A 26,074-nucleotide genomic window follows, 5' to 3' on the forward strand; every position below is an offset into this window, starting at 1 on the left:
GCTCCTTTTTTCTGTTTATGGCTGAGTGGGAGCTGATCTGCTTTGGGAATACATTAGCTGTCTGCACCACCATTTTTTGCAATCTACGTAGCTTAGAAGGCCAGGGATAATTTCTGCTAGATAGAGACTTCTGACAAACATGTGTTGCAACAGTTCTTTTTCAGATGTATGAGGTGTAATGAGATAGACTAGTAAAGTTAGGAACTTTGGGTAGTTTAGGGTTTATCTAAATCAAGGGATGTAGATTGTGAAACCTGATTTTGCATTTGTTTGACTAATGTGCTGTCGTGTATTTCAAAGCAATTACTCATACCTCATGCATAAAGTTTATACAAATTGTGATTAGAAATATTGAAAAATGACTTCTATCTGCCTAACTGGAGCACTTTGCTGTTCATTATGTTTGCAATACAGAGAAATGTAAAAATAGGAATTGTTATTCCTGGTCGCTGTGAGTAGCAAAAACATCTTTGGGCTGATTCTCCTCTGTTACACTGGGGTAAATCAGGAATAACTGTTGAAATCAGTGGAAATACATTGGTGTAAAGCCGATGAAAGTGAAGGGAGATTCAAACCCATAGTTATCAGACTGAACTTCAGACAGTTCCCACAACATTTAAAGTTTGTCGGAAACACATGATAACTTCCTCAAATTACATGCCTAGCTAATCTAAATGACTGGCATCTTGACATCTTTGATTGATACCCTTTGGTTCTGTTTCCAGTTGTTGGAGACGTCCTTTCATAAAATGTTAACAGTAGTTTGAAATGTTAAAAGTGTGTGTGTATTCTCAATGAGTCGCTCTTATTGTTGGCATCCAATCATTGCACACTTCTACTTAGTGAAATGGCTGGACATCTTTGAGTAGCAGAGGTGCTTAAAACAAACCTATGAGAGTCTTGTTCCTAGTGGAAATTCCATAAGACTCCATTAAAATTCTTCAAACGGTTCCTACTGGCTTCTCCTGGTTGGAACCATGAATCAGTAGCCTCAGGAATCACTATACCAATACATACGTTGCTCAGTATAAAACCTAACTTAACAGTAGTACCAGTAGTAGCCGGATGAACAGTTTCACCTGCGAATTCTACTTTTTTACCATAGGCAAATGTTTGTCACTGCAGCTGCATTTACTGAGGGGACAAGATCCCAATATGACACTGCCTTGGTGATACCTGACCCAAACAGTAGCACAACTGTTGCCATTTTATGGATTAGACTCTCCATAGGATCTCCACAGCCTATTGTCTTTATTAACAGTTTGACTAATCCTAATGTCCTTACATAAACAAAACTCCCATCTTATGCAAAGACTATAGGACTGGGCATCAGCTTTGTAACACTGATGCAAAATAGCAACAGTGTGATGGAATGAGTAGAGGTAGCTGCAAACTCTCCCCAGACTCTTTATTACCATTGGAAAATGCACAAATGTCAGTTTCCAACCCCATATCAGATGTCTAGAATTTCAAGGAAATTTACCAAAATGAGTAAATATCTGGCATATCTTGCAAGATGGAGTGGAGCCATATGTCTTTCAAAATGTGTTAAAAACAAAGAAAAGTGGCAAAACTGAGGAGAAAATGAATCTAACAGACTTGTCCATTCTGGGTTTCCTGCCTCATAGGCCACCAAACCTTGATCTGAAAAGCAAGTCCTCTCCTCTTGTGAATACGATCAATTGAGCTTCATTGCTGAATCCAAGAAAAACTAAGTAAGAGATATTTAGTTGTTCTAGCTGCAGAACAATGTGGTCCAACTGTGTGCTGCCTTTATTCAGTTAGAATTGTTGCCCAATCTGACAGTGAAACAAAAGTCTGGCAAAGTTTTGTATGGCTTGTAAACACCAACTTATATATAAACAATAGCAGCCAAACATAAATAGACAATCAACAAAGCAGGAAGATTGAAGAGATCAGTTTGTAAAATGAGAAGGAATGTTCAGATTTTCTTCTTCAGGCATTCTTCTCACTCCCTGGTTATCAAAGGCCAGTACACACCGGTACCTCAAGCAGACCTGTTTCAACATGTTGTGTCTTCCTTTCTACAAAGAATGGGTCCTCACGCAAGCATTCCAAATCCAGAAACAAATTTGAAAAAAATTGCTACAACATGTTGACTGATTTCTTGCCAACACAGCTACCGAGAAGCTTCTTGATCCATTCTTGCATGGAGAAAATTAGAGGGGTAAAATATGTATCTTCTGTAATTAAAAATTAAAAACAGTCCATGCCCTGAGTGCTTGCTTTCCTTGAGATGCGGGGGAGGGAAAGTACCTTTGTTCTGCCTTTACTATTGGGTGTCAGCAAAGCATTCCCTAGCTCTAGAGGTATTAAGTTTTGTTCTCAGAATAATGATACTACAATATACCAGGATTTAACCATGCACGGATTACTTTAAAATGCTCAAATTTGAACCAAAAAAAGAGACAACACTGTATTTTTTTTTAAAAACCCATAAATATGAATTAATATTTTTTTCATCAAGAAAAGGGAAAAACTGTTTGTAGCAGCAGGTGAGCCAGGGTGTGGTAGAGAAACTAATAAATTAACAGTGAAGCTATATATATATATATATATATATATATATATATATATATATATTCTAGCTATTTCAAACCATAGAAGCATGACAGCTGTGAAAAAGGAGTGCCGCAGGGAATTCTTTTAGAGTTTGATTTTTTTTAAAATATGTTTGACATGGAAAATGTTTTAATACAAATAAAGCAACTGGTATTGAACTTAAAAAGTGGAGGGAGGGGGAGAGAGATTACTGTGTGGAACGGGAATGAATAATTCATGATATTTAAAGAAAGAATGCCTCCAAAATGTTCTGCAAGGCAGTCCATGCTGATAGCTTGAATGGTTATTTCCCCCCCATTTAAAGCATCATTAATTCAACATCTTTGTGGGGTTTTTTTAAATCTGGTAAGATATTTACCAAAGAAACATTATTTAACTTAGATTAGGATATTCTTTATTCAGATAGTTTAGTTTAGATATCAAGGAGATAGGCAGAATTATTTAAACATAAAGAGACAGTCTTGTACTATCAGAAAATAATTTAGTTGTTGTTTAAAAAAAACACTGCAAACTAAAATCAACCTCATGGAAGGGGGAAAAATAAGATCAGATATTTTGAACATTACTCCATAGGATACCAGCACAATATAGTGTTAGTGAATGCATTGTAGCAGAGCTCCATATGCAATCAGAAGCCAATTGTTACTGGACTGTGTACAAGCACATACTGTGCTCAATGGTCTGATGAGGTATTATGGATATGATGCAAAGAGACCTTGTGGATTAGAAACTCACAATTTGTTAAAAAGTGAAAACAACTTAACATTTACACTGAGCTGGCTGAGTACAGTGGCACTTCAGGTGGTAAACAATTCCAACGAATCCAATGACTTTGTGACGGCTTCAGGTATTAATGTATATTTGAAAAAAAAAACAAGCCCTTGGAATTTCCCCACTGTATTATTCTGGATGCCTTTCCTTTGTGTCTTCATTATTATATTCTACTTTCAATGTAAAAAAAAAAAGTTGAAAATAATTTGATTATTATAAATATAAAAAATGTTCAGGGGAGCAGCCTATTAAAATATAGCCTAGAGAGAGTACATAACACTGACTTTAAATAAGGAGCCAGAGCCAAAGTGATACTCCATTAAATCATGGTTATAGTGTAATTTATCCATCACTGTATTAATTTTTATATTACAGGTTCCACAGTTCCACTGCTAAACTATTTTCTTTGCCAGCATTCCTTCATCCTTTACATTGACTAAGCATGGTTTCAGAGTAGCAGCCGTGTTAGTCTGTATTCGCAAAAAGAACGAGGAGTCCTTGTGGCTCCTTAGAGACTAACACATTCAACTAAGCATGTTAATGTTACTGTATGACAGGGATCATTGCAGTGTCTTGAAGTGGGAATTCCTATAGACTGTTATGATATGCAAAGTTGCAGCGCTCATTTCAAATAGACAACATATCTTATTTTTCAGCATATTGATCATAATTGAAATGCACAATTATTTAAGTTATCTAAGGATGCTGAGTTCCTTAAGCTCTCAGAAATGGAGGGTAATCAGCACCTTCTTGTGTTGAGATCTAAAATGCTATGTAGAAATTAAGTTTTTGTGCTGTTCACAAGCTGTGAAGTTTTCATATAATCTTTTCAATAAAAAAATCTGCTATGATTAAAATACCTTTCATATGGGCATCTCAAAGCACTTTACCAATACCAGTTAATCCTCACAGCAGCCCTTTGAAATGAGGAGGTATTGCCACCCTCATTTTAGAGATGAGAAAACTTAAGTCACAGAGAAGTTCCAGAACTTGTCACACTATGAGTAAATGAAAGAGCGGGGAACAGAACACAAAAACTGTAAGGCCTGATCCCCAGAGGTTCTGTACAACTGCATCTGCCATTATCCTTAGAGGGTACTCAGTAGGTCTCAGGATTGGGCCCTAGCTACAAGATCTGGACCATATTATATAATTCAATCAGTATTTTTGAAAGTCATTAAACTTTATCATAAGTACGGATATGTTTTATGATATGTAATAGAGTGTACATGCTTGAATTGCACATTTACTCCTTTTAATAAAAAACATGAGCGTCACATTTATGTTTTGCCAGTTTGCCTACCAGCTATCTGGTAACAAAAAGTTCCAAGGTAGCACTGCAAGTCTGTGCCCAGCTAAACCTTTTGTTTTTGCAGATGTTTGGGCTTAGAGGAGTGTTGTAGGGCTTAGAGCAGCGTTGTGGAGCACAGGCAATGCGAGGTCCATGTTTGCACTTGCCTGCTGCTATTCTCTGCTCATTGTCTAAACCTGTATGCATTGTTCTCCTCGACAGGTGATAACTACCCTGTGCAGTTCATTCCATCAACAATGGCAGCTGCTGCTGCTTCTGGACTCAGCCCTTTACAGCTCCAGGTATGTGCCAGAACAAAAAAATGTGGGACAGAAGCCAACACTTTAGAAGAAAACTGCTAACCACTAACCAGCTGTATGCTAAATAATAGTCTGAATGTTAAATAATTTTTTAAGCATAGCCCAGAAGAATTAACACCTTATATACTTACCATACTGAAAATATAACAGCATGCTGTGAAAGAAAGACAACATTATGACTTTGTACTGTGTGTTGTATGTCAACTGAATGAATAATTTTTTTTAATTATATGACCAGTTGTCAGGAGATATATTCAGAGATCTTTTCCAACTTTATTTTCCTCTGACTCTCTCCCTCTAAATGCGCTACATGAGCTATAGCTGGGGCATTGTGTATGTCAGAAAAATATGCTTTGTTGTTTCTTTTTACTTTTTCTTTCAGTTGCTTTTTCTCTCAAACAGTATGGTGACAACTGTTTCATAAATTGCTAACTCTCAGCTTCCGTAGTTATGTAATCTCAACCTTTCCATGCATTAAGCTGCTCAGATGCTGGGGCAGTGAGGGTTCTGGGTTTGGTCCCTGGCTAGGTAATTTATTTGTTTTCACCATATATGGAAGTAAATGTCATGCGAAAATGATTTGCACACCAAATTATTAGCCTTTAAAAACAGGAACAAAGAGAAGCCAGGCAATTATAGACAAGTCAGCCTAAGTTGGATAGCTGGAAAGATACTGGAACAATTTATTAAATAATCACCTAAGAGTATGATCACTTGATAAATGATCGCCAACATGGATTTGTCAAGAACAAATCATTCCGAACCAACCCAAAAGGATAGAGAGGAAGTGGTAGACATGATTTATCTTGATCTTAAGACAGTTTTTGACACAATTCCACATGACATTCTTATAAGCAAACTTGGGAAATGTGGTGTAGATGAAACCACTATAAAGTGGGTGTACAGCTGTTTGAGAAACTCATCTCAAAGAGTAGTTATCAATGGTTCACTGTCAGATTGGGAGGATATATCTAGTAGTGTCCCACAGGGTACTGGCTTGGTACTATTCAATATTTTCACAAATGACTTTGAAAATGCAGAGTATGTTTATAAAATTAGCAGATGACACCAACCTGAGAGGCGTTGCTAGCATTTTGGAGGACAGGATTAGAATTCAAAAGGACCTTGATAAATTGGAGAATTGGTCTGAAATCACCAAGACAACATTCAGTAAAGACAAGGACTGTATTAGGAAGGAAAAATCAAATGCACAAGTACAAAATGTAGAATAACTGGTGTTTAGTGCAAGGGGAGTTTGTGGGAAACAAGTGGTTTTATTTTTAATTTTACATTCACAAACTAGAGCCTGCTCCTAGATACAGCAGGTAGCTCTCTGTTCTGACCAGCATTCAGAGCACTTCATTGCTACAAATGTAAACCTTTGAACTCTCCAGCCACATCACGTAATAATAGCAGCTACTTCACACAGAAGGCCTGTGTTGTAACAATGGATTAATTGATTGCCAATTAACTCAAGGTAATTAAAACATTTGTAAAGGCTAGTGCAGACCCTCCTCATATACTTGTTCCAGATTACACACATTTGTGGCTTATCCTGTTAAAAAACTGTAATGAAGTGTCTCACCATCTCCCCCATTATTTATACCTGTGCTAGCTGGGTGTGCAGGTCTGAACTCTACACGCCACCACAAGTGACCCACCTTCAGGGGCACAAGAGATCTCTCAGGTAACTAGGACCAATCCTAGGGGCCAGACGTACACTAGCAAAAAAGGTTCACCGTGAACAGTTACACTGAAGTAAAGCTACACCTTGCCCTGTATACACTACGTTTTTACAACCTTAGCTATCTCATTGTAAAATAAAATAAAAAAATAAAAAACTCTTTAAAACTCAGGTGTAGATGTAGCTCTGGAGAGTTCTGAATATCATGACGGAGACTTGGGACTGGTGTGTATTCAGTGGGGAGTCAGTACAGCGAGCAGAGCGCTGGACTGATGTGTTCATGGCAATCTGTGTTGCACGATTTCAAGGTGTTTATGTTCACCTTTTCAGCTTCAAGCATATGTGAGTGAATCCACCCAAATCTGCCTTCTGCTGCGTAGTTTGCAAATACAGTACCACATACACATGTGGCAGGTATGCATAGTGGTTGTGTACCATTGCTGGTGAATCTGTACAACACATGCCTGTTGCTGTAATTAGTGAGAGTGATGAAACTTGCAAATCACTTCTCCTCACAGCTTCTTTTTATATCCTTATCTTAATCCCTCTTCTTTCTTGCTGCCTTGATTTTTTCTTCCTACTTTTTAAAAGTTTGCACTCATTTAATCAAAATCTCCTGTAGGCTCATGTGCAAGCTTTCACAGCAGTCCTGGCAGTCCTATTACTAGGAAATCTTGTATCAGCTTAGTTGACACACAACTCAGCTGTCCCAGCAGACCTGACTGCATTAAATCTTGTGCAAAGTCCCCCCCAAAAGAGGAAAAAAGTTACAGCATGTTCTTTATTGTTTAAAAATCTGCTTTCATTTTTGGGTATTTCTACAAAGCAGTTTGTATGGTAAAGAAGGAAATGTCGCAACTCTGTCAACAATTTCTGATAAACTGTTGATAGTAATGAAGCATTACAATTATGTTAGCTGGAGTTATTCCTAAACAAAGTGAGCTCCATAAAACCTATGGTTCATAACTTTTTCTCCTGATCTAGTTGTGTAATTTGTCCTTCAAAGTTTATCACTTATAACATTAATGAGCCTTGGCAAGTCTTAACTATGGTTGCAGCTGTGTTCTGGAAGCCTGAAGGTTTTATAATCAAGTAAAGAGAAAGAGTTTTAAAATTGTAAACAAATACACATTTGTCTATTTCTATTCTTCCTCTTTTATCTTTCTTCCTAATTGCAGACAAAGTAAATGACCTTTTGTTACACCGCTGGGTGCAGATCCAATGCACTGCTGAAGCATTGCACAGTGTGCCTCAGGGGCACAATATTAGTAGAGTGAAGGCCAAAGAATGCTATTTTTAGTTGAACAGTTCAGCAGATGGAGGCATGAATACTCATATATCTGAAGGTTGAGGGGTTTGAACCATTAATTTTGATAATGTATTTAACCCTGGGAACAATCAGAAACTGTAACTCTGAGGTTACAGTGCTTTTGACCTCTAGAGAACAGAGGGCACTCAGTACAGTAAACAATATATTACATTTCTACTTATACCAATTCTCTCACACATATAAATTTCAGAACACAGTTGACATTTGCTTTCCTCAGCTATTTTAGTGCTGGTCCTTAAAGTAAGTCAAGAAGAATGTGCAGGAAAGAGGCCAATGTAATGCGACAGTCATGTAAATATAGACTTTAAATAGCTAAGACGTTAAATGTGGCTGTTTATGAAGAAATATTATTCTCTTGAACTAGAGTCTTAGTGACTTATTATTTCAATGAAAAAGTTGTTTTAGTGGACTGCCTCTCTTTATGGAGTTTCCTCTATATGTTGTAACCTTAAAGCAATTTTTTATTGAGGCTAATGTGGTCAGATGGTCTTAGCATTGACAGAAGGTGATTTGGTCCCACTCTGTTACCACATCATGTAAAGTGATATACCTGCCTTATGTCTTCTTATTAAATGATGCATGGTCCTCTTCAGCAAATATAGCAGTTAAATATCACACAGCGTAAATATTTCTAATTAAAATATCTCCATGTGTCAGCATATTGGTAATGTATTATTTTAATCCATTTATTTTGTTTATGAAACAGTGACATATGTTTAGATTGTGAAATATATGAGCCTTAAAAATCTCTTTATTGAAGAAAATTAATTCCTACAATGCTGTCTCGGTAATGTGTTCACTCACCCAGTCAGTCACTGGCAGGGCTGCCACTCTTAATGTTGGTTAGACACACTTTAGCAGTTTTATCTGACATAACATTCTCGGATGTAGGCAATAATAATTTTTTCAAATGCAAAAACCATTGGATTTTCCTTTCTTTTTTAACCCAACGAAGAATGGGAATTGGGTAAACACGAAAGAGATTCAGTGAGACCAATCAAAATTAAAATCAGCTAGTTACCTTTTCAAAGGTAGACACTGTAATTTGTTTGTCAGCAGGTAGGTGTTTGGGTCAGCACTGTGAGTGAGTGACTGTCAGCGGGAATTCCTACAAGACAAGTAATTTCACTCAATGTATTACTGACAGATTGCTTACCTCTTCGAATCACTAGAGAAAACAAACTTAATATTGTTACAGGCAGAGCTTCTGTCTTCATTAGCCTCGTAGAATGATTTTATCTAGAACTCAAAGACTACTGAGCTCTGGGTGGGCATATTTTAACAGAATGCTTCTTATTATGATACTGTGAGTAGTGGCCTAAATTAAGGGAATAGCATGTGCAAATTTAGGTTTGTGGAAATAGTCATTTAAATATTTTTGTTGTGTTATTTTATTTCATAGAAATTGTGGGGCGAAAAGCTCAAAAAGAAAGAAAGAGAGGTTTTAATGCAGCTTTGAGAGAGCAAGCAAGCTCTTTAATACAAAAATAAAATTAAAAGCTTGCCAAGCCTGCAACAATTAGATGAATTTAATTAAAATTAAAGGAATATTTATACATGTTCTCTTCTTCTTTCTCAATGGGTGTGTGCGCACGTGTGTGTAATATCTCTGTTATCAAGTTTAATTATATCAATGGTAATGAAAGGGTATCAATGAAAATGATGTCAGTGAGTTGCTGTTTCACTTTCTCCTTGCACAGTTTGGGGGTTTTGGGGGCTGGATACTTAATCCCTTGGCCCTGCTCCCTATGTTTTCTCTCATTCTTTCTGATCTCCAGCTTTAATTTCCATCTTTGGTGAGTTTGAATTTCTTTGCACCTTGGCAGTGTAAATTTCATCTCTTTATGAAGAAGACCGTAGGAGGGGAGAATGAGATGTGGCACAGTATTAAGAGACTAAATGACAAATATTTAAATTCACTCATCATCAGGAAGCACATATGTATAGAGTTTGGATATCAGACTGTTTACTGCCGCTCTTGTTTTAATGTGAATAGGTTGAATGAAAATTCAAACCCATGTGAACATGGAAGATTGAGTGTTTCAATCTGAACAGAAAGTTTATGCAGCCTAACAACTGGCTTCCTCTGATCACAAGCAAAAGTACTTTTAAAAGCTGTTTTTCAGTGGCTATTAAGACATATGCCAGCAGTGTGTATCCACTCCAAAGCCAGTCAGAAGAAGCAAATAAGCTACTGCTACACTGACCAATAGTCCCCTATAGACCAGTGCTATGATATTTCATGAGAGGGCTGGCACAATTTTAAAAACTTTATTTTAATTGTGATGTGTCTTTGGGGAGCATGTTAGCTATGAAACCCACTCAGAGCTGGCAGTTGCATCCCTCCAAGCTTTTTCGACATGTATATGGTATATACCTTTTGGGAATTGGCTGTGAAGTGTATTTCTGGAAGTTCATTAAATTTCTGACAGCCTTATAGCAAACTTTTTAATGTGAACTATAGGTTACACGCAGAAAAGGATTTTCGGTACGAGGTTGTTCGCATATCCAAATGTTTATCGTTTTTAATGTACTTATAGATCCATAAGTATGGAGAACAACGCAACAAAGGCAGTTCTGTGTGGAGATAGTAAATACAGTTGGGCACTGTACGTGTACAGACATTCCACTGCCATATCTCCATCCCCTTGCTGGCTAATTGTTAGAGTAGTAGTAATATGAATAACTCAGTTTCCCTCTGAAGTAAAAGTTATAACTATGGTGACATCTAGAAGAGGAAGTCATTTAAAAAAAATGGAAAAAGACAGAAAAAATTTCTTAAAGTTTCATAGACAGGGAAGTTAACATCATTTGTTTTCTTTGTGTGGTCTTTGAATAAACAAAGGAAGCATTTCCTACAAGTGGCCCAGTTTAGACAAAAACTAAAAGACAATTCAGAGCTAAAAGAAAACAAGAAAATATTCTAGAAATCAGTTATTAGGGTCACTGGGGCAAGCCTCTTAAGATGATGAGATGTGAATATTTTTGTTCCTCCCATTCTGATGGTCTAAGATGTGGTGTATTTGTTTGGAGAGTAATGTTTTTAGAATCAGCATGGCTGAAAAATTAGATAACCATATTAACTGTACTAACTCTTGAGTTTATGTCTCACAAGAAGTATTGGAATCATCTGTCCGTTCATAGACTCAGCATGAAGGCTACATAAGCATTCCATACCGGATTCACAGAAGGTATGCATATAACTCAAAACAAAAAAAGTGTGCAGGAAGTCAAGGAAAAAACGAGCATGGCTAAGTGGCAACATTCAAAGAGTTATTCAAGACAAAAAGGAATCCTTTGCAAAACCAAAACCCCAATCCCAGTGACACAAATAGAATGGAGCAGAGACTGTGCTGACAGGTGTTATGTAATATGGAAATTAGGAGGGCTAACATGCATTTGAACTACAAATAGGCAGATGTAAAAACAAATAAAAAATAAATTATTTAAGACTATTAGAAGCAGGAGTGTGAGATTGGTAGGGCTGTTGGACTTCCTGGGAGTAAAGGGATCGCTTGGGAGTGAATTGGTAGGGCTGCTGGAGTTCCTGGGAATAAAGGGATCACTAAAGGAGGATAAGCGTATTGTAGAGAAGCTAAATGATTTGTCCCATACACTTCAGGATGAAAGGAAGACAAGACATCAGAAATGTGGTTTATGTAGGCCACAACTTTATAAAGTAACACATCTGGGAATTATATTGTAATAACTCATCCAGTGCAGCCCATTCCTTCTTTGTAATCCATTCAACGTGGGGGGAGGGATGCGATCAGCCCCCTACTCTGTTGGCTAGGTCTCAGTACCATTGCTGAGACCCCACTGTCCTCCCTTATCTGAGGGCTAAGAGGGAAAGGAAGAGAGGATTGTATCCTCCCTGTACCAGTCATTAGGAACCCCAACCCCATTCCCCACCTAATTTAGCAGGTGCCATCTCCTAATCTGCTTCCAATTCTGGTTTATCAGGGAACCAGACCCCTACTGAACGATTACCTGCACTGGGCACTTGCCACTAGGATGCTCCAGGAATTTGCTTAGCTGCTTCCTCTCACCTCTGCCAGATTCTCCGATTGGGGCAAGGGGAACATACTTGCACATGTGGTGGTTGTGCGTAGAAATTAGACAGTTTTGGATGGAAATTATTAAAGAGATTCATTTTATGACAAAATATTGGCTTCCTAGAGATCCCCTGACCTGCTTACTTAATGCTCCAGTAAAACATCTGCATTTTAAACAGAGCACATTAATTTTCTTCTTATTGTTAGGTGCTAGACTTTGAATTGCATGTTATTGGAAAAAATGTGACCCCTCCTCCTATGAAATTCCAGCATAGTAAAATATAGACAGCCCTTGGAACAGAAAAGCTTACCCATCAAGTACATAGACAAGAGAAGCACCAAAAATAGGATATGTATTTAGAAATTGTCACCCTTTTTTGGGATGCTCAGCAGAGGAGGGGTCTCCAGCCAGCAAACCAGAATCTTTAGCCAGGTTCTTTAAATATTAACCTGGTCCTAAATAAGTAATTGCAGTATAGTATGTTAGCGTTTTATTGTAACTTTTTCTTAATAAAATGTTTTAAAAATACTTCCCTATTAGGAGGGCTAACAATGAATTTATGCAGCAAATAGCCAGACATAAAAACAAGTAACAAAGTATTATTTCAGAATATTAGAAGTAGGAACCCTGACCATGAATTGGTAGAGCTGCAGAACTTTCTGGAAGCAATAAAGGAGGATAGTTGCTGAGAGAGAATAGAAAATAGAATCAAAATAAATTATCTCTTTTAAACAGGGAAATAAGCTTAATTGTGAGGTGTCCTGAGGTCCCAGCCTCAAATCTGATTTGTTTAATATATTTAGAATTTTGTTACAATTTTTATTAATGATTGGAATTGGGAGTGAACAGTGAGGGGGAAAAATATTCAGGTAACCAACAATTATTCAGATTAGTAAAGGCCAGAGAAAACTGAAGAACTTCAGAGGGATCTTACAAAGCTAAGCTGAACTGGTAATATGGTGGTAGATTAAATTCAATGTTGAAAAAAGCAAGGTGGTGCTCATTGAAAGGAATAATTGTGAACAACTTGCTGAGTTCTAAATTAACTATAACCACTCAGGAAAAAGTCGGGCTACATAATGAAAACCTCTGCTACCTGTACAGCAGTGGTCAAAAAGCAAACAAGGTGTTAAAAAGTATAAAGAATAGGATAAAAGTAATACTGGAAGTATCATAATACCGCTATGTGAATCAATGGTATGTTTTCGCCTGTGATACAGTAAGCAGTTCTAGTTATCCACCTCAAAAGAGATATAGAAGAAATAGAAAGTGTTTATAGATGGATGACCAAAATGACACAGAGAGACTGCTGTATGAGGAGAGACTGAACAGAGTTGGACTGTTACATTTAGATAGAGATGTCAGAAAGGTGTATGAATAATGGTGTAGTAAAGGTAAAATTGGGCTCTTCTGTTTGAGCTTTCCCATAATGTAAGAATAAGGGGACATTAATGAAATCAAAAGACAACAAATTAAAGATGGATAAAAGGAAATACTTTTTCACGGTGTAATATTAGACTTTGGAACTCATTGCCACAAGATATCATTGAGTCAAGATATCAGTGCTTGGGAGGATTACAAAAAGACTAGACATGTGGATAATGAGAACACCTTCAGTTATATTAGATAGAATAAAAATGGGATACGTACTTCAGGGAGTAACCCAACTACTAACTAACTGGAGTGGACAGATTATTCCATAATTATCCACTACCAGATTTCTTGCATTGTCCTCTGACTGGCCACTGTCAGAGGAAGGATACTAGACTAGGTGGACCAGTGGTCTGAGCTGGTGTGTGAATTCCTGTGTTCATAGAAAGAAAAATTGGGGTAAAAAATAGCAGAGTAATACTGAAGAGAACACACAGAGGAACATTTCAGACGACATTTTCAAACAGGCCCCACAGAGTCTGCCTTTGTAAATTCTTCATTTGCATGTCGAAGATACATTCATACACAACACTCGTAACTGGGTTTACAGTTACTTGATTTTGATGACAGGTTTCAGAGTAACAGCCATGTTAGTCTGTATTCGCAAAAAGAAAAGGAGTACTTGTGGCACCTTAGAGACTTTCATGAGCTTATGCTCAAATAAATTGGTTAGTCTCTAAGGTGCCACAAGTACTCCTTTTCCTTTTGATTTTGATGTGCAACTGTGGAATTTATACACACACAATTGCAGGGGTAATTGTAGATGCCCATTTTGCTCTTAATTTTTAAAATTATTTAAAACAAATAATTTGTTTGAAAGTGCATGTAAGTTCTAAATATACAGTAAGAAATTTGTATGAGAGATCTGCAAACGGCCCATAATGTAATTATTTTAAAAGTTTAAAAATAGCTTTTAACTAGGGCTGTTTTATGGTTCACAAAGAAGACATTTTACTGTTTTTTGCATTTAAATCTATGTTGAAAATATATTGACTTATCAGGTAACACAGCATGCTGAGAGGGGACAAAACCATTTTTTAATGATATGTTAATTGAATGGGATGCTAGAGATGCACCTGAATGACTTTTTTCCCAGATGTGCCCCAGCTGAGTGATAAAGCTTCTCCTGATCAGTAGAGCCAGTAGATATTTATTGTATCCCTAGTTGTCATCTTCCAGTTTTGCTAGTGAAAATAAAGCCATGGCTGTGAACTACAGTGTGAACTCTCTGTGGCTCTTCAGTAGTAGATAAGTTTTATATAGCTTAAATCTGCAAAGTGCACTTTGAAAACATACCTCTTAATTGTGACTTTCAGAGTCTTCTCACAAGATGGAGACACCACCACATGGGCTTAAAAGTGAGGTAATTTAACTGGGACTCTTTCTCTTCCCTGATTCTCATCCACTTGTAGGAGTAGTGACTTCTTGTTTTCTCATGGGAGCCTGTAGAAGTTTAATTATATCAGTTTTGCCTCTCAGCATCATTAGTAAATAAATGACTAATTTTTTCTCTTTACACAGTTGTAGGAAATATTGATGTAAGCAATAGTTGTGTGTGCTATCTGCTCATTCTGAGAGGCCAGCTAGGTATTCCACACCTTTCTCCCAAACCTGATTCAGAGCCTCACGTGTATATATCCAGAAGATATTTGTGCTATTCAGTTTTTATATGTATAGCTTTCTATTGCTTTTGTCTGTTACTGCACGTTTTTTGTTTTCTTCCTGATTTTGGTGCCAGGTTGGCAGGTCTAGAAATATCCATGAAACAGGCAGCAGTTGCACATCCTTCTCCATAACAGGCACGTGTTTTACTCCTGACTTGATAACTTCACCTTTTGGGTTAGGAAAGTAATGCAGTTCTCAGGTCCCTTCTAATTCATTTCACATAGGCCACTGTATAACCATCAGACGATACCAGTTTTTAGTCATTACTTACATGAGCTAGACTCAAACTAGTAACCATACCCCACTACCAATCCCCTGAACCATCCAATCCTATGTACATTTTGTATTACAGGCAAAAGTAATGAAAATCCATTAAATTATGAAATACAAAGCTTCATAATTACCATCAATTTGTCAGCTTACTGTACATCCGTGGTTCCTTTCCTTGGATGTAGAATTACTGCGTATCACAAATCCCACGTCATAGCTTGCAGCTGCCACTGCTGTAATTTCCCCGGGGCACTTTCATTCTGCTCTTCTATGTGTCTGCTACCCCTCCAACTTTGGAGTTGTCCACAATTTTGCTCATGTTGAATTGACATTAAAAACAAAAACAAACAAAAAATCTAAAAAAGACATCCATGGAGCATCCATGGAAGGTGTAGAAATTAGTTTTCAACTTTTTAGATTAATTGGTTAACAAAACAAGTCTCTGGAAATCCTAAAAGTCCTGGAATAAGCTACAACTGCCAGCCAGCATTCTGTCTCAGTACTGAGACAGAAGCTGCTCTGTAGACTACTAGGTTCCATAGTACCAGAACTGTTGATTTATTTAGACATTACTGTACCAAATGTATAATGGTTGTATGCAATAGTGTCAGAGCTACTATGTAAGATTTTGCAGGACTTAGAGATTGACTGCTGCATCCCAAATTTTGTGATATATTGTGCTGTCTGATAGGGTCACCTAAATCAGAAATAAGTCATCTTGTTCATCCCTGTACAACGTAAATAATAGTCTACGAGAGCTGTGACGTGGCTATGAATCAGCATTGTAATTACAGCATTATTTGAAGGAATACAAACCTTTGTGCTTAGGAGGGACTTTATTGCCATTGTCTGGGTACACCACAAGAAGGACAGGAGACACTTGCAATGGATTTTAATCGGACTGCAACTTTATTATATAGGTGTCTGGGACTACCTAGCAGATAAAGTGTACAGTGCAGGCAAATCCATGCTTATTCAAATCAATTCTCTGGGGCTTCCACCAGGCCCCCTTTATTTAATCCATGCTTATTCAAATCAATTCTCTGGGGCTTCACTCCCGCCCTTTTGTTTCCATCCAGGTCCCCCAGCTGACCTATGGCTTGGCTTGGACCTTACCATCCACCACCCTCGTAAGAGGGCTAAGGAGGGCTATGAGAAGGGGCGGGGGAGGGTTTGGCTCCCTACCGTACCAATCAGGGGAGTCCCCAACCCCCTTCCCCATTCTGTTCCTTTATCCAGTACCTCCTTTTAAGTCCTTTACCAGGCCATTTATCTGGTCACTGGCTGCCTTCCCTATGGTGTACCTGCACTGGACATCCACCCAACCTTACAAAATAAGTTGCGGCATGTGGCCTACCACCTTTTCTTCTCACCAGGAAAGGTCCTCCCTCACACCCGCTGTGGGGAAGGCGAAAAAACCTCACTGCACCGAAGCCAGTTCAGGTAGTGCGGGAAAATTCCTTCCCAGCCCCCATTTAAAAGGAGTGACTAGCATAAAGCCCACAGCAGGTCCTAACCCATCCTGCCATTTGCCTCCACTAGGGGAGGGAGGATGGGTGCTGGCTTACTCGCTGTGTGGAACAAAGAGACTTGCCCCAACCAGGTTTCGTACCTTTATGCCCTTTGCACCTCACATTCCTGGGGTGGCGGGGGTGAGTCATTGCTTCAAAGCTGGCCACCGAGCACCTTTTCTACAGCAGTTTCTGTCCTCTCTCCCTCTCCCTCCCCCCACCATAAAGCAGAGCTGTCCTTCCCTGGTAAGCCCCAGACAAACTCTGACCCAGCTTAGCTGTGGTGCACTCATTTTGTGCAACTCCCTGAGTTAGTGGAAGGGCTGAGACAGATCACCTAAAATGCTCGCTCCTTTTGTCATGTCCCATGATCATCTTTCTATTTTAATTATTATCTTTTAGATAAAAAGATGCTCAGTGATATTTAAAACTCTTGAGCCATTATCTGCAAGGAATCATAAATACTTAATAGAAGCATGTGTTAACCTTAGCTTTTATGTATTTTGGATACAGAGCAGTAATCATAACCTTCACAACCAATTTACATACTGTGTATACCTTTGGCTTTCCCCCGCTCTGTTCACACCATCAAAGAAGGGAAAATTAACAAGGCAAGTTAATCAAGGAGTTATGACATTTGCTCACTATGAGAAAAAGCGGTGACCACTGTGGAATTTACAGTATGTAAAGGCTTGCTCACTCTCTCGTGTTTCCTCCCCTGTACTATTTGGCTAGGATTTTTTCCAGGTTATTACAGTTGGTATAGTGAATGGTCAAATCCAGGTTTTTGGGTACCAAGCATTTACATTACCTGCAGGTACTTTAGTGAAACCCACATGGAGCTGGGCAATTTCAGTATTTCAGTTCCACTCTATTTCTATTCCCTAGTTCAGACTGCCGTCTCAGTGTATTCAGCAGGTTGTATGGCAGCAGATGAAACAGATGTTTAGACCATACTGGAAAGGAACGGCATGCTGCATTAGGACCTGGATATTCCTCTTGACATCTGGATGCTGCTGGGTCACAAAGCCTGCCTTAGGCCAGGAGGCTGTAGGAGCCTTGTGGCAGTGAGCATAGGGTCTTAGCTGCTCTTTAAGCGATTAGTGCACTGAAGCAGCAATAATGCTGAATTATCGCTTGGTTGCTTTCTTCCAAGGAATCTTGGGACAAAAGGATAGTCAAGGAGGAGTATTTACAGTAGAGTCGTGCTCATAGAGACAAGACTAATTACCATGTGTTAAAAAGCTTTCTTTCAAATAATGTAATATTCAAATAGCTATGGATACTTCAGTCAACTTTGTACAAAGCAGTAAACAAACAGCTTCCAGAAAAACCTGCTTTTCTCATTTAAAATCATTAGGATGAAAAAGACAATTTCAGCTACTTTCCAATTTCATGGTATAGTCAAATTGTATGGAACAGACAGCAAAATATGACTCATGACATGAAATAATGTTCATGCCTCCCGGAGACAAAAAGTGTAAACTTCTAGTAGCTGCAGGGAAGAATATTAGATATGGAAGCTGTCTGACTTATGCATTGATTATTTATAGTGTCACTTTATCAAGTTGAAAATTTGTGCTGCATGTGCTCCTAGAAGCTGAACTGTCTGCTGCAGCACTTTCCTTTATGATGTGTGTTATTTAAACACAATGGGCACAGTGTATTGCATGGAAATAGGTGTTTAATGTTTTGTGATTACTAGCTGCCAGAGAAAAGAGCAGTTGCATGGTCTTTCTTCTCCTCATATTATTTTCATTGTTAAGACTATTTAAAACAGGGCCCATAAACAGAGTACAACTTTTTGTAGCACATCAGGTAATATACTGAAGAACAATTTGTTGCTCTCGTTTAACCTCTAGTATTGTAAGGGGGGTCATATTTAATTAACAGTGGCTAAAGGGCTGACCTGAGGGGCAACGAAAAGTGGCTGAGCTGCATTTTCAGAGCCAGGCTGTAATCTGTTGGGAGAGGGAAAAAATAAATTAGAAAGTACCATTTACTGAAATTCTTTCTAACTAAGCTGTATTTCAATGGGCCATTTAATGCTCAGATGGACAAAGGTATTACTTCAGTCATTGAATTGTATCAAACCCTTTCTCAGAGGCCCAGTTTAAAAACTCTACAGGAAAAGTGGCTTAGCATCATATTCTCGGCAGAGCAACATTCAGTCTGTTTGAAAAAAAAAAATGAGTGAAATGAGGTGAGACACAGCCGCAAGTCAGTGAGGTTTTTTTGCCTCACCCTCCATCAGTGGCTTCACAAGGGAATTGCTCCTCAGAGTGTGGGCAGAGCAGAAAGGCTTTTTTCCTAGCTGTTACTTTGTTCCCCTGGTCAGCTTTTGGCCTGCCCTTTGTTCTTTCCTGACATGGCAGAAATGTAGTTTTTTCTCTGGGGACCTTAGTGGCAGTACCTACATATTACAAGGTTAGATCTTTGACTCAGTCACATCAGAAGAAAAGGGAAATCTGATTTAAATATCACAGACTTGGGCACTTGTGACTTGAATAGTTATTCTCTTTCAGTAGAATCAACATTATTTATACTCTCGAGTGGTAGGAGAGCACTAATTGTGCTGTTTGAACTTCGGCTGTTTTAAATTTTCAGTATACATTTAAATTCTTATTTTGCAGGAAGTAAATCTTTGTATTGCAATTTTGATGCTGTTTCATTAAATATATCAAGCAGTCTTATAAGGTGATGGGATGACATACCCTAGAAATTTGTTGAGGTGCAGTAAAGCTAATAAACCAACTGTTTTACTTCCCTAAGGGGAAACAAATACAGTATTAAGGAGGCAACTGCCAGGTGCCTAATTGTGTTGATTGTCTTAGCCACTGGCAGCTATTGATAGTTTATATGAGCGCTAAGTACGCTTTCTTGGCTTTGCTCTCAGAGTTTACCGTAAACTGGTTGTGAACAGGCAGTTTCTAAGAGATTGTATTTAATTGTCATAATTTAATCATTCCAAAGTCATTTGGTACTTAAGGAGTTTAAGTCCCAGAAATGATGCTCAAGTGAGAGCTCTCTGTACTTATGCATGTAGGGCAGTTTCTGCACCATTCCTTCAAAGCAGGAAGAGGTCAAAAGAATAAGATGTACAATAGAAAACCCAACAAAATGGAAATGATCTTAAGAGCACCTTAGTGCACACATGCCTGGAGGCAAATTCAGCTCTCAGTTACACTGCTGCAGTTACATTTGAATTCAGTGGAGTTACTCCAAATTTACACCAGTATAATCAGAGTGGGCTTTGGGCTTTGGTGCCTATGCTCTGCCATGCCGTGGTGAGGAGCACAAGGACAGACAGTCAGAAGTTAATTGGTACTTAAATAAATGGATATTATTGCAGAATGCCTACTAGTTTTTCACTCCACATTATATTCCATCACAGCAGCTGTAGTTTTTGGACAGAAGTATATTTGCTGTAACTGCCTTAATTTAAATACAAGCAATGTTAATGCCATTTAAAGAAAAATTAGTCAAATGCTAATTTGATCTTTAGTTTACATTTCCCATTACACTAAACTTTAAAATTGATGCACTGTAGCTGGCATTATTAATTAGGGCTCTTTCAGTAGAAATACATACTGTGACAAATGAAACCATACATATATATTGCAATGATACAAAATATGTGAATCAGAGTATTCAAAAATGAATCAAAGACAAAGAATTATATCATTTCTTCAGAATGCCTGGCAATGTGATAATCCAGTCACTAATATTTGCATCAGGCCCCATTATATTACTGTTCTCTGAACAAGTAGCAGTAGTCTGTTTCTTCCAAAAGCCGAGGCAAGAAATCAAAAACCATAAAGAATAGATAGGGTGCAGCTAATTGTTAATGCGTTGCAATTATGCCCCTTTCCGGAATAATAAAATTTTCCCCAGTAGAGGTCAGGATCTTTGTCTCTGACTTATTTAACAGATCCTCTTAAACATCTGTCCAGCAGGCTGTGGACTTTATTAGCAGACAAGAGATCTGAAAGAGTTTGAGCCTGCTGGGTCCTTCTTCATCTTCACAGCTGTGGATTAACTCAGACTTTCCAGAAGAGGACAACCATATGGAATAATTGGTGTCACTGGGTAGCTAAAAAAAAAAATATGAAGAAAAAAATGTCGTCCAAACACAATTCAGTGTCTTTCTGGTCACAATTACCAGTCTGTTTAAGAAATAAGAAAGGCAGCATTACACTAAAAAAGGAAAGTCTATTCATATCTGTGTGGGAACCTAATCAGGCTCTTGTTTCCAATGACGATGGCTCCACAGTCGCACCAGGACTGCGACAAGAATGCTTCTTTTGTGTGCCGATAATGTGGAAGTGATAAAATTTCCTATAAGAGACTTATGTGTTTACATCATGAGATGTGTTATTTGACAAAATGCTTTGTTCTCTGCATATTTTCCATGCAGAGTTTCATGCTGGGTTGTTTTGCTGGAAAGCTTTGATTAGCTAGAATTAGTTGCTGAAGTAAAATAGACACTTTTGTTTTATGAGTCCTCTTGCTGAGCTGTAAATTATAGTAAAATATATAAGGAGTGACAGAAAGAAGTGCTGATTTGAACCTTTGACCTATGATGGGCATAAAAACATAAGATAACTCCTTCAAAGGACTACAAAGAGACCTAAATATTCCATGGTCCACTTAAAGTCAGGTCCTTTTAACAAAGTAAAGCTGTTATTTTACATGAGGGGACATTGACTCTGCAGTATTAAAACAATAGAAACTACAATATCTAAAATATTTACATTTTTGTTTTAATTTAATACAGGTTGACCATTGTCCGCAGCAGGGGTTTGGAAGCTCTGAGGGTATTTTTTGTTCAGAGTAGTAAAGGGAATGTAGTCGGTAAAAAAAGCTGGTGGAATGGTAGTGAGGTCTAAGTACATGTTGCATTGCAGCTTGATGGAAATAGTAAATCAGATTTATATGTTCTCCTAAGAAGCGATGCATTGAATAACTTTGAGAACCATAGGAGACTGTTGCTATGCCATATGTTGAGTAGCAGTCACAAAGATTAAAACACACCCAATCCTACTGGTATCTATAGAAAAGAAAAAAGTGCATGAATATGAATAACTAGTATTCATTAACTTCTTAATCCAGTAGATGGCAATTTTTCCAATTGTGACTTCAGTAAACTGTTGTGTTCAGAGAAGGTGCACAAATAGAAACATAGGAGAAAAAAGAAGTCCTCAGACTCCATCCATGAACATGAAATGTATCATTTGTATTCTCACAAAGGCAGTTAGTTTGTTTGCAAATGGCAGGCTGTAATAAATTTGCAAGCACATTAGCCAGCAAACTCATTAATAATCTGCGCAACAGCCTTTGTTATGATGACATTAGTCACAATAATTCATTGGCTGTCGGCTTGTGTTTCACCTAAAGGCCTTTTTTCAAAGGTGTTTGGCGCAGTATTGTGAGAAGTGGTGTAGCAGTAAGTTATATACTACACCATGCAAACTCTTTGTTTGTGCAGTGCTGGATCTGTAAAATCAGAATGGTCCAATCTCTCAGTCCCCACTGTAGATATTAAAAGGGGTAGGTAGGGTTAACTCCCCACAAAAACAGCAAAAGAAAGAAAATCAAGGACATATTTTTTAAAAGGAAGCATATGGCTGTGATATAGGAAATTGATAGGTTTTAGACAAATTAAACCTTTGAAGTATGCTCTTACCTATTGTTTTAACATTTATCATTTTAAACATTTTTCCTAACTGCAACTCCACCTTTCTATATATGTGCTGCAATCAGTGCCACTTCAGTTATACACCTAATTAAAGTCAAATACTCATTGGTTACTGTATATAATAAGCATATGAGTTAAAGTGAAGTCCTATACTTGTGGGTACTTTATATTTTAAAATTGTATTTCAGTGAAGCCACAACCAAATTTTTAGGTTTAGTGGGATTTTCTGAGCTAAATGTAATAAATAATATGTTAATGAATCAAAATGTTGTTCATTTACATCCCTTGTGCGTTTTATAAGAGTACAAATAGTGTGGGCCACATTCTGCTCTCACTTACACCTGTACAACCATATTTAACTCATATTTAACTTACTATATAAACACACACATTTATAGTATCTACAGTTCTAATAGGTAACATCTGTGCAAATGGACTGTAAAATGAAAGAAAACATGTACTTTTAAAATAAAACATATTTCTCTCTTTCTTTTTAGGAGATGTTTTCACACAAAAAATGCTTTGCTTTTTCAAGCGCTGAGATTTTTTTAATCAAATAATCAATGTAAGCAATTATAGATGCACCTTTCCTCCTCCTTTTCGACGGAAGGAAGTCACAGGCCCAGATGCAGAGCTGTGGAAGATATTTTTCTAGTGACAGCATCTGATTCCTTGGCAGACTCCACAGGCAGTAGCATAGGACCTTTGGAGTTGCCTCTGGGTTTGTCACATGGTTATGTGCTAATTGGTTTCTTGGGCTAGCTTGTATCTCTGGATACCATTTTCCTTAAGCTCACCTTTGACTCTAAGGACTCTGTATTTTAGTTTATTTGGGGACAAAACGCTATGCAAATCTCTCTAGACCAGGGGTCTCAAACTCAAATGACCACGAGGACAAGTACATTGGCCCGAAGGCCGCACCACTGACCACCCCACTCCGCTGCCCGGCCTTGCCCCCACTCCACCCCTTCCATGAGGCCCCGTGAGGGGGTGCAGGAGGGGTGCAGTGTGCAGCAGGGGGCTCAGGGCAGGGGGTTTGGCTGCAGGAGGGGTTTGGGGGGCGGCTCCGGCCCAGCGTGCACGAGGGGCAGGCCACTTCCTGGAGCGACGCGGGGGCAGGGCAGACAGGCAGGGAGCCTGCCCTGCCCCCGGTGCGTGCCGGGCCAGAGCCAGTCTAGGTAAATGCTGGGGGGGGCGGGGAGCTGGCGGGCTGCAGAAAATGGCCCGCGGCCCGCAGCCCGCGTGTTTGAGACCCCTGCTCTAGACAAAGGCAGCTTGTTATAAACAAACAAGTAAAATAACCTTGTGATAGTCTTTGTTTACATAGCTAACCTCTTTCCCATTTCTCATTAATTATAGTATTACAGTAGAGCTGAGAGGTCCCAGCTGAGATCAGGGCCCCATTGTGCAAGGCAATGTACATACCCAGAGTAAAAGACACTCCTGACCCAAAGAACCTACCAGTCTAAATAAAAAAGGCAGACAAAGATAGGAAGTATTATTATTTCAATTTTACAGAGTATCCCTATTTTACTGAGGCACAGAGGGATAATGGGTAACCTTTTTCAATTGTGGGACTTCGAGTCTAAGTGCCCAAGACACTTTTGAAAATCAGACTTAGGCTCCTAAGTCACTAAGATGCTTTTGAAAAGTTTGCCCTAAGTGAATTGCCCAAGGTCACACAGGTGGTTGAACTGGGAAATTGACCCCATACTTTCTGAGACCCAATCCAGTGATTTAAGCACAACTCATTTTTTCCTTCCAATAGAAATAACACTGTTTGGAGCAGGGATTCTGTCTTTCATTGTATCTGTACAGCACCTAGCACCTTTTGGATGCCACGGCAAAAATAAATAATAATAAAAAAATGAGTCCATCAGAGATTTTTTTTTTTTTTTTTTTGCTGAACAGTGCACTGGTATTGTGTTGAAGAAGTTGCTGTTGTAGCTAGGCTTTATAAGTCCTGTCTTTGTGATTAGAGAGTTATTATGTTATATTATGAATGTATGGTGTACATCCCGGAGGAAAATTCTGGAGTTATAGCTCTGCAACACTACCAGCTAAATGCACTATATAAGAAAAAACAACCACATCAAGTGCCATAATGCATTTGCAGTCATCCCTACAGAATTTTTTCCTTCTGAAACTGAATTACTCATTGTCTCAAAGGCTGAACTTTCATCTCTGTAAATAAGATATTACAGTATTGCACAGTTTATTTAGAACTCTGACAAATAACGTTCCTCAATTGAGGCTCTATAGTTTTATTGTTTTTAACTGTAGCAAACATATTCCTTGTAGATATATAATAGGATTTATGTTTTTATTAAGAGAAGACATTAAAGTTAAGCAGCAAGCTTAGAATTTCTTATTTTTGTTCAGACCCCAAAATACTTCTCACACCTTAGGAGATATTGCACTGTACAAATACATGGGAAGGGATGGATATTTTCATTTACTTTGTGAATCTTCTTGTACAAGAGAGTAGAAAGCTATATGTTTTTAGAAACACTTCTTCCTTCTTTCCCACGCATCCAGCTGAATCCCGCTGGCTCTGAATATTTCTCAAATCTATCTTTTCCACTCCATCTGACCTTTACAACCCTCATTTGTGTTTTGATTCTCTCTCACCTTGGGAAAGGTGACTGCCTTCCTCTGACCTCCCTGCATCTTATCTTGCTTTGCTTCGGTATCTTTGAAATTCTGCCACAAAAATTATTTTTCTCTTCCAGCACTTGGACCATTGTGACCTGGTTCCTCTTCATCATCAGCATTAAACTTAAAGCTTCTAGTCCAGACATTTAAGGTTCTACACAAATCTGCTCTGGCTTGTATGTCTAATCTCATTTCCTCTTACTTTCCCTCTCAAACCCATAGTTTGGCTCCATACAAGTTTAATTGCGCTCTCCATCTCTTCCCACTCTCTCATTTGTGCCTATTTCCACACTGCTCTGTTATGCCTGAAGCAACATCCTACCTCAAATGCAGCAGTTGAGCACCTTCTCTTCATTCAAATACCTTCTTGAAACATATGCCAGTCATGAGGCCTTTCAGTGATATCAGACTTAAGACTATATGTGTGTAAAAACATATTCTGTCTGCCTATCAAAACTCTGTTACACACACACCCACACCAGATAAGTGAAACAACAAAGCTTGATGATAATGAAGATAATGACAACAACACTACTTTGTACTTCTATAGCACCTACAATCTGTGACTCTCAAAGCTCTTTGCATTCATTTAGCCTGAAAGCACTACAATATGAGGTAGGCATCATCATTCTAGTTTTAAAGATGGAGGAAATCTAAGACACAGAAAGGTTATGTGATTTGCTCATATTGGCATAGTAGAGTGCCAGTGAAGGGTGTTGTGTGTATAAGTGCAAGGTGAAAAGTGATGAGGGGTATAGGGAAGCCTGCATTAATGAGAGAGTTCTTGTATGGCTAGTCACTAGAGCATA

The 26,074-nt window shown here is 38.3% G+C and overlaps 1 protein-coding gene across 34 annotated transcripts in view; it reads left to right on the forward strand.

The window, feature by feature from the left end:
* SOX6 (SRY-box transcription factor 6) overlaps positions 1-26,074 on the forward strand; it is a 451,795-nt gene that overhangs the window by 340,657 nt on the left and 85,064 nt on the right. For all 34 annotated transcript variants that reach the window (XM_043549526.1, XM_037899741.2, XM_037899724.2 and 31 more), the window contains one exon: positions 4,868-4,947. In XM_043549526.1, coding sequence (XP_043405461.1) covers positions 4,868-4,947 — 80 coding nt within the window. The remainder of the gene's footprint in view (positions 1-4,867; positions 4,948-26,074) is intronic.

This window comes from Chelonia mydas, chromosome 6, assembly GCF_015237465.2.
Source record: "Chelonia mydas isolate rCheMyd1 chromosome 6, rCheMyd1.pri.v2, whole genome shotgun sequence".
NCBI lineage: Eukaryota > Metazoa > Chordata > Testudines > Cheloniidae > Chelonia > Chelonia mydas.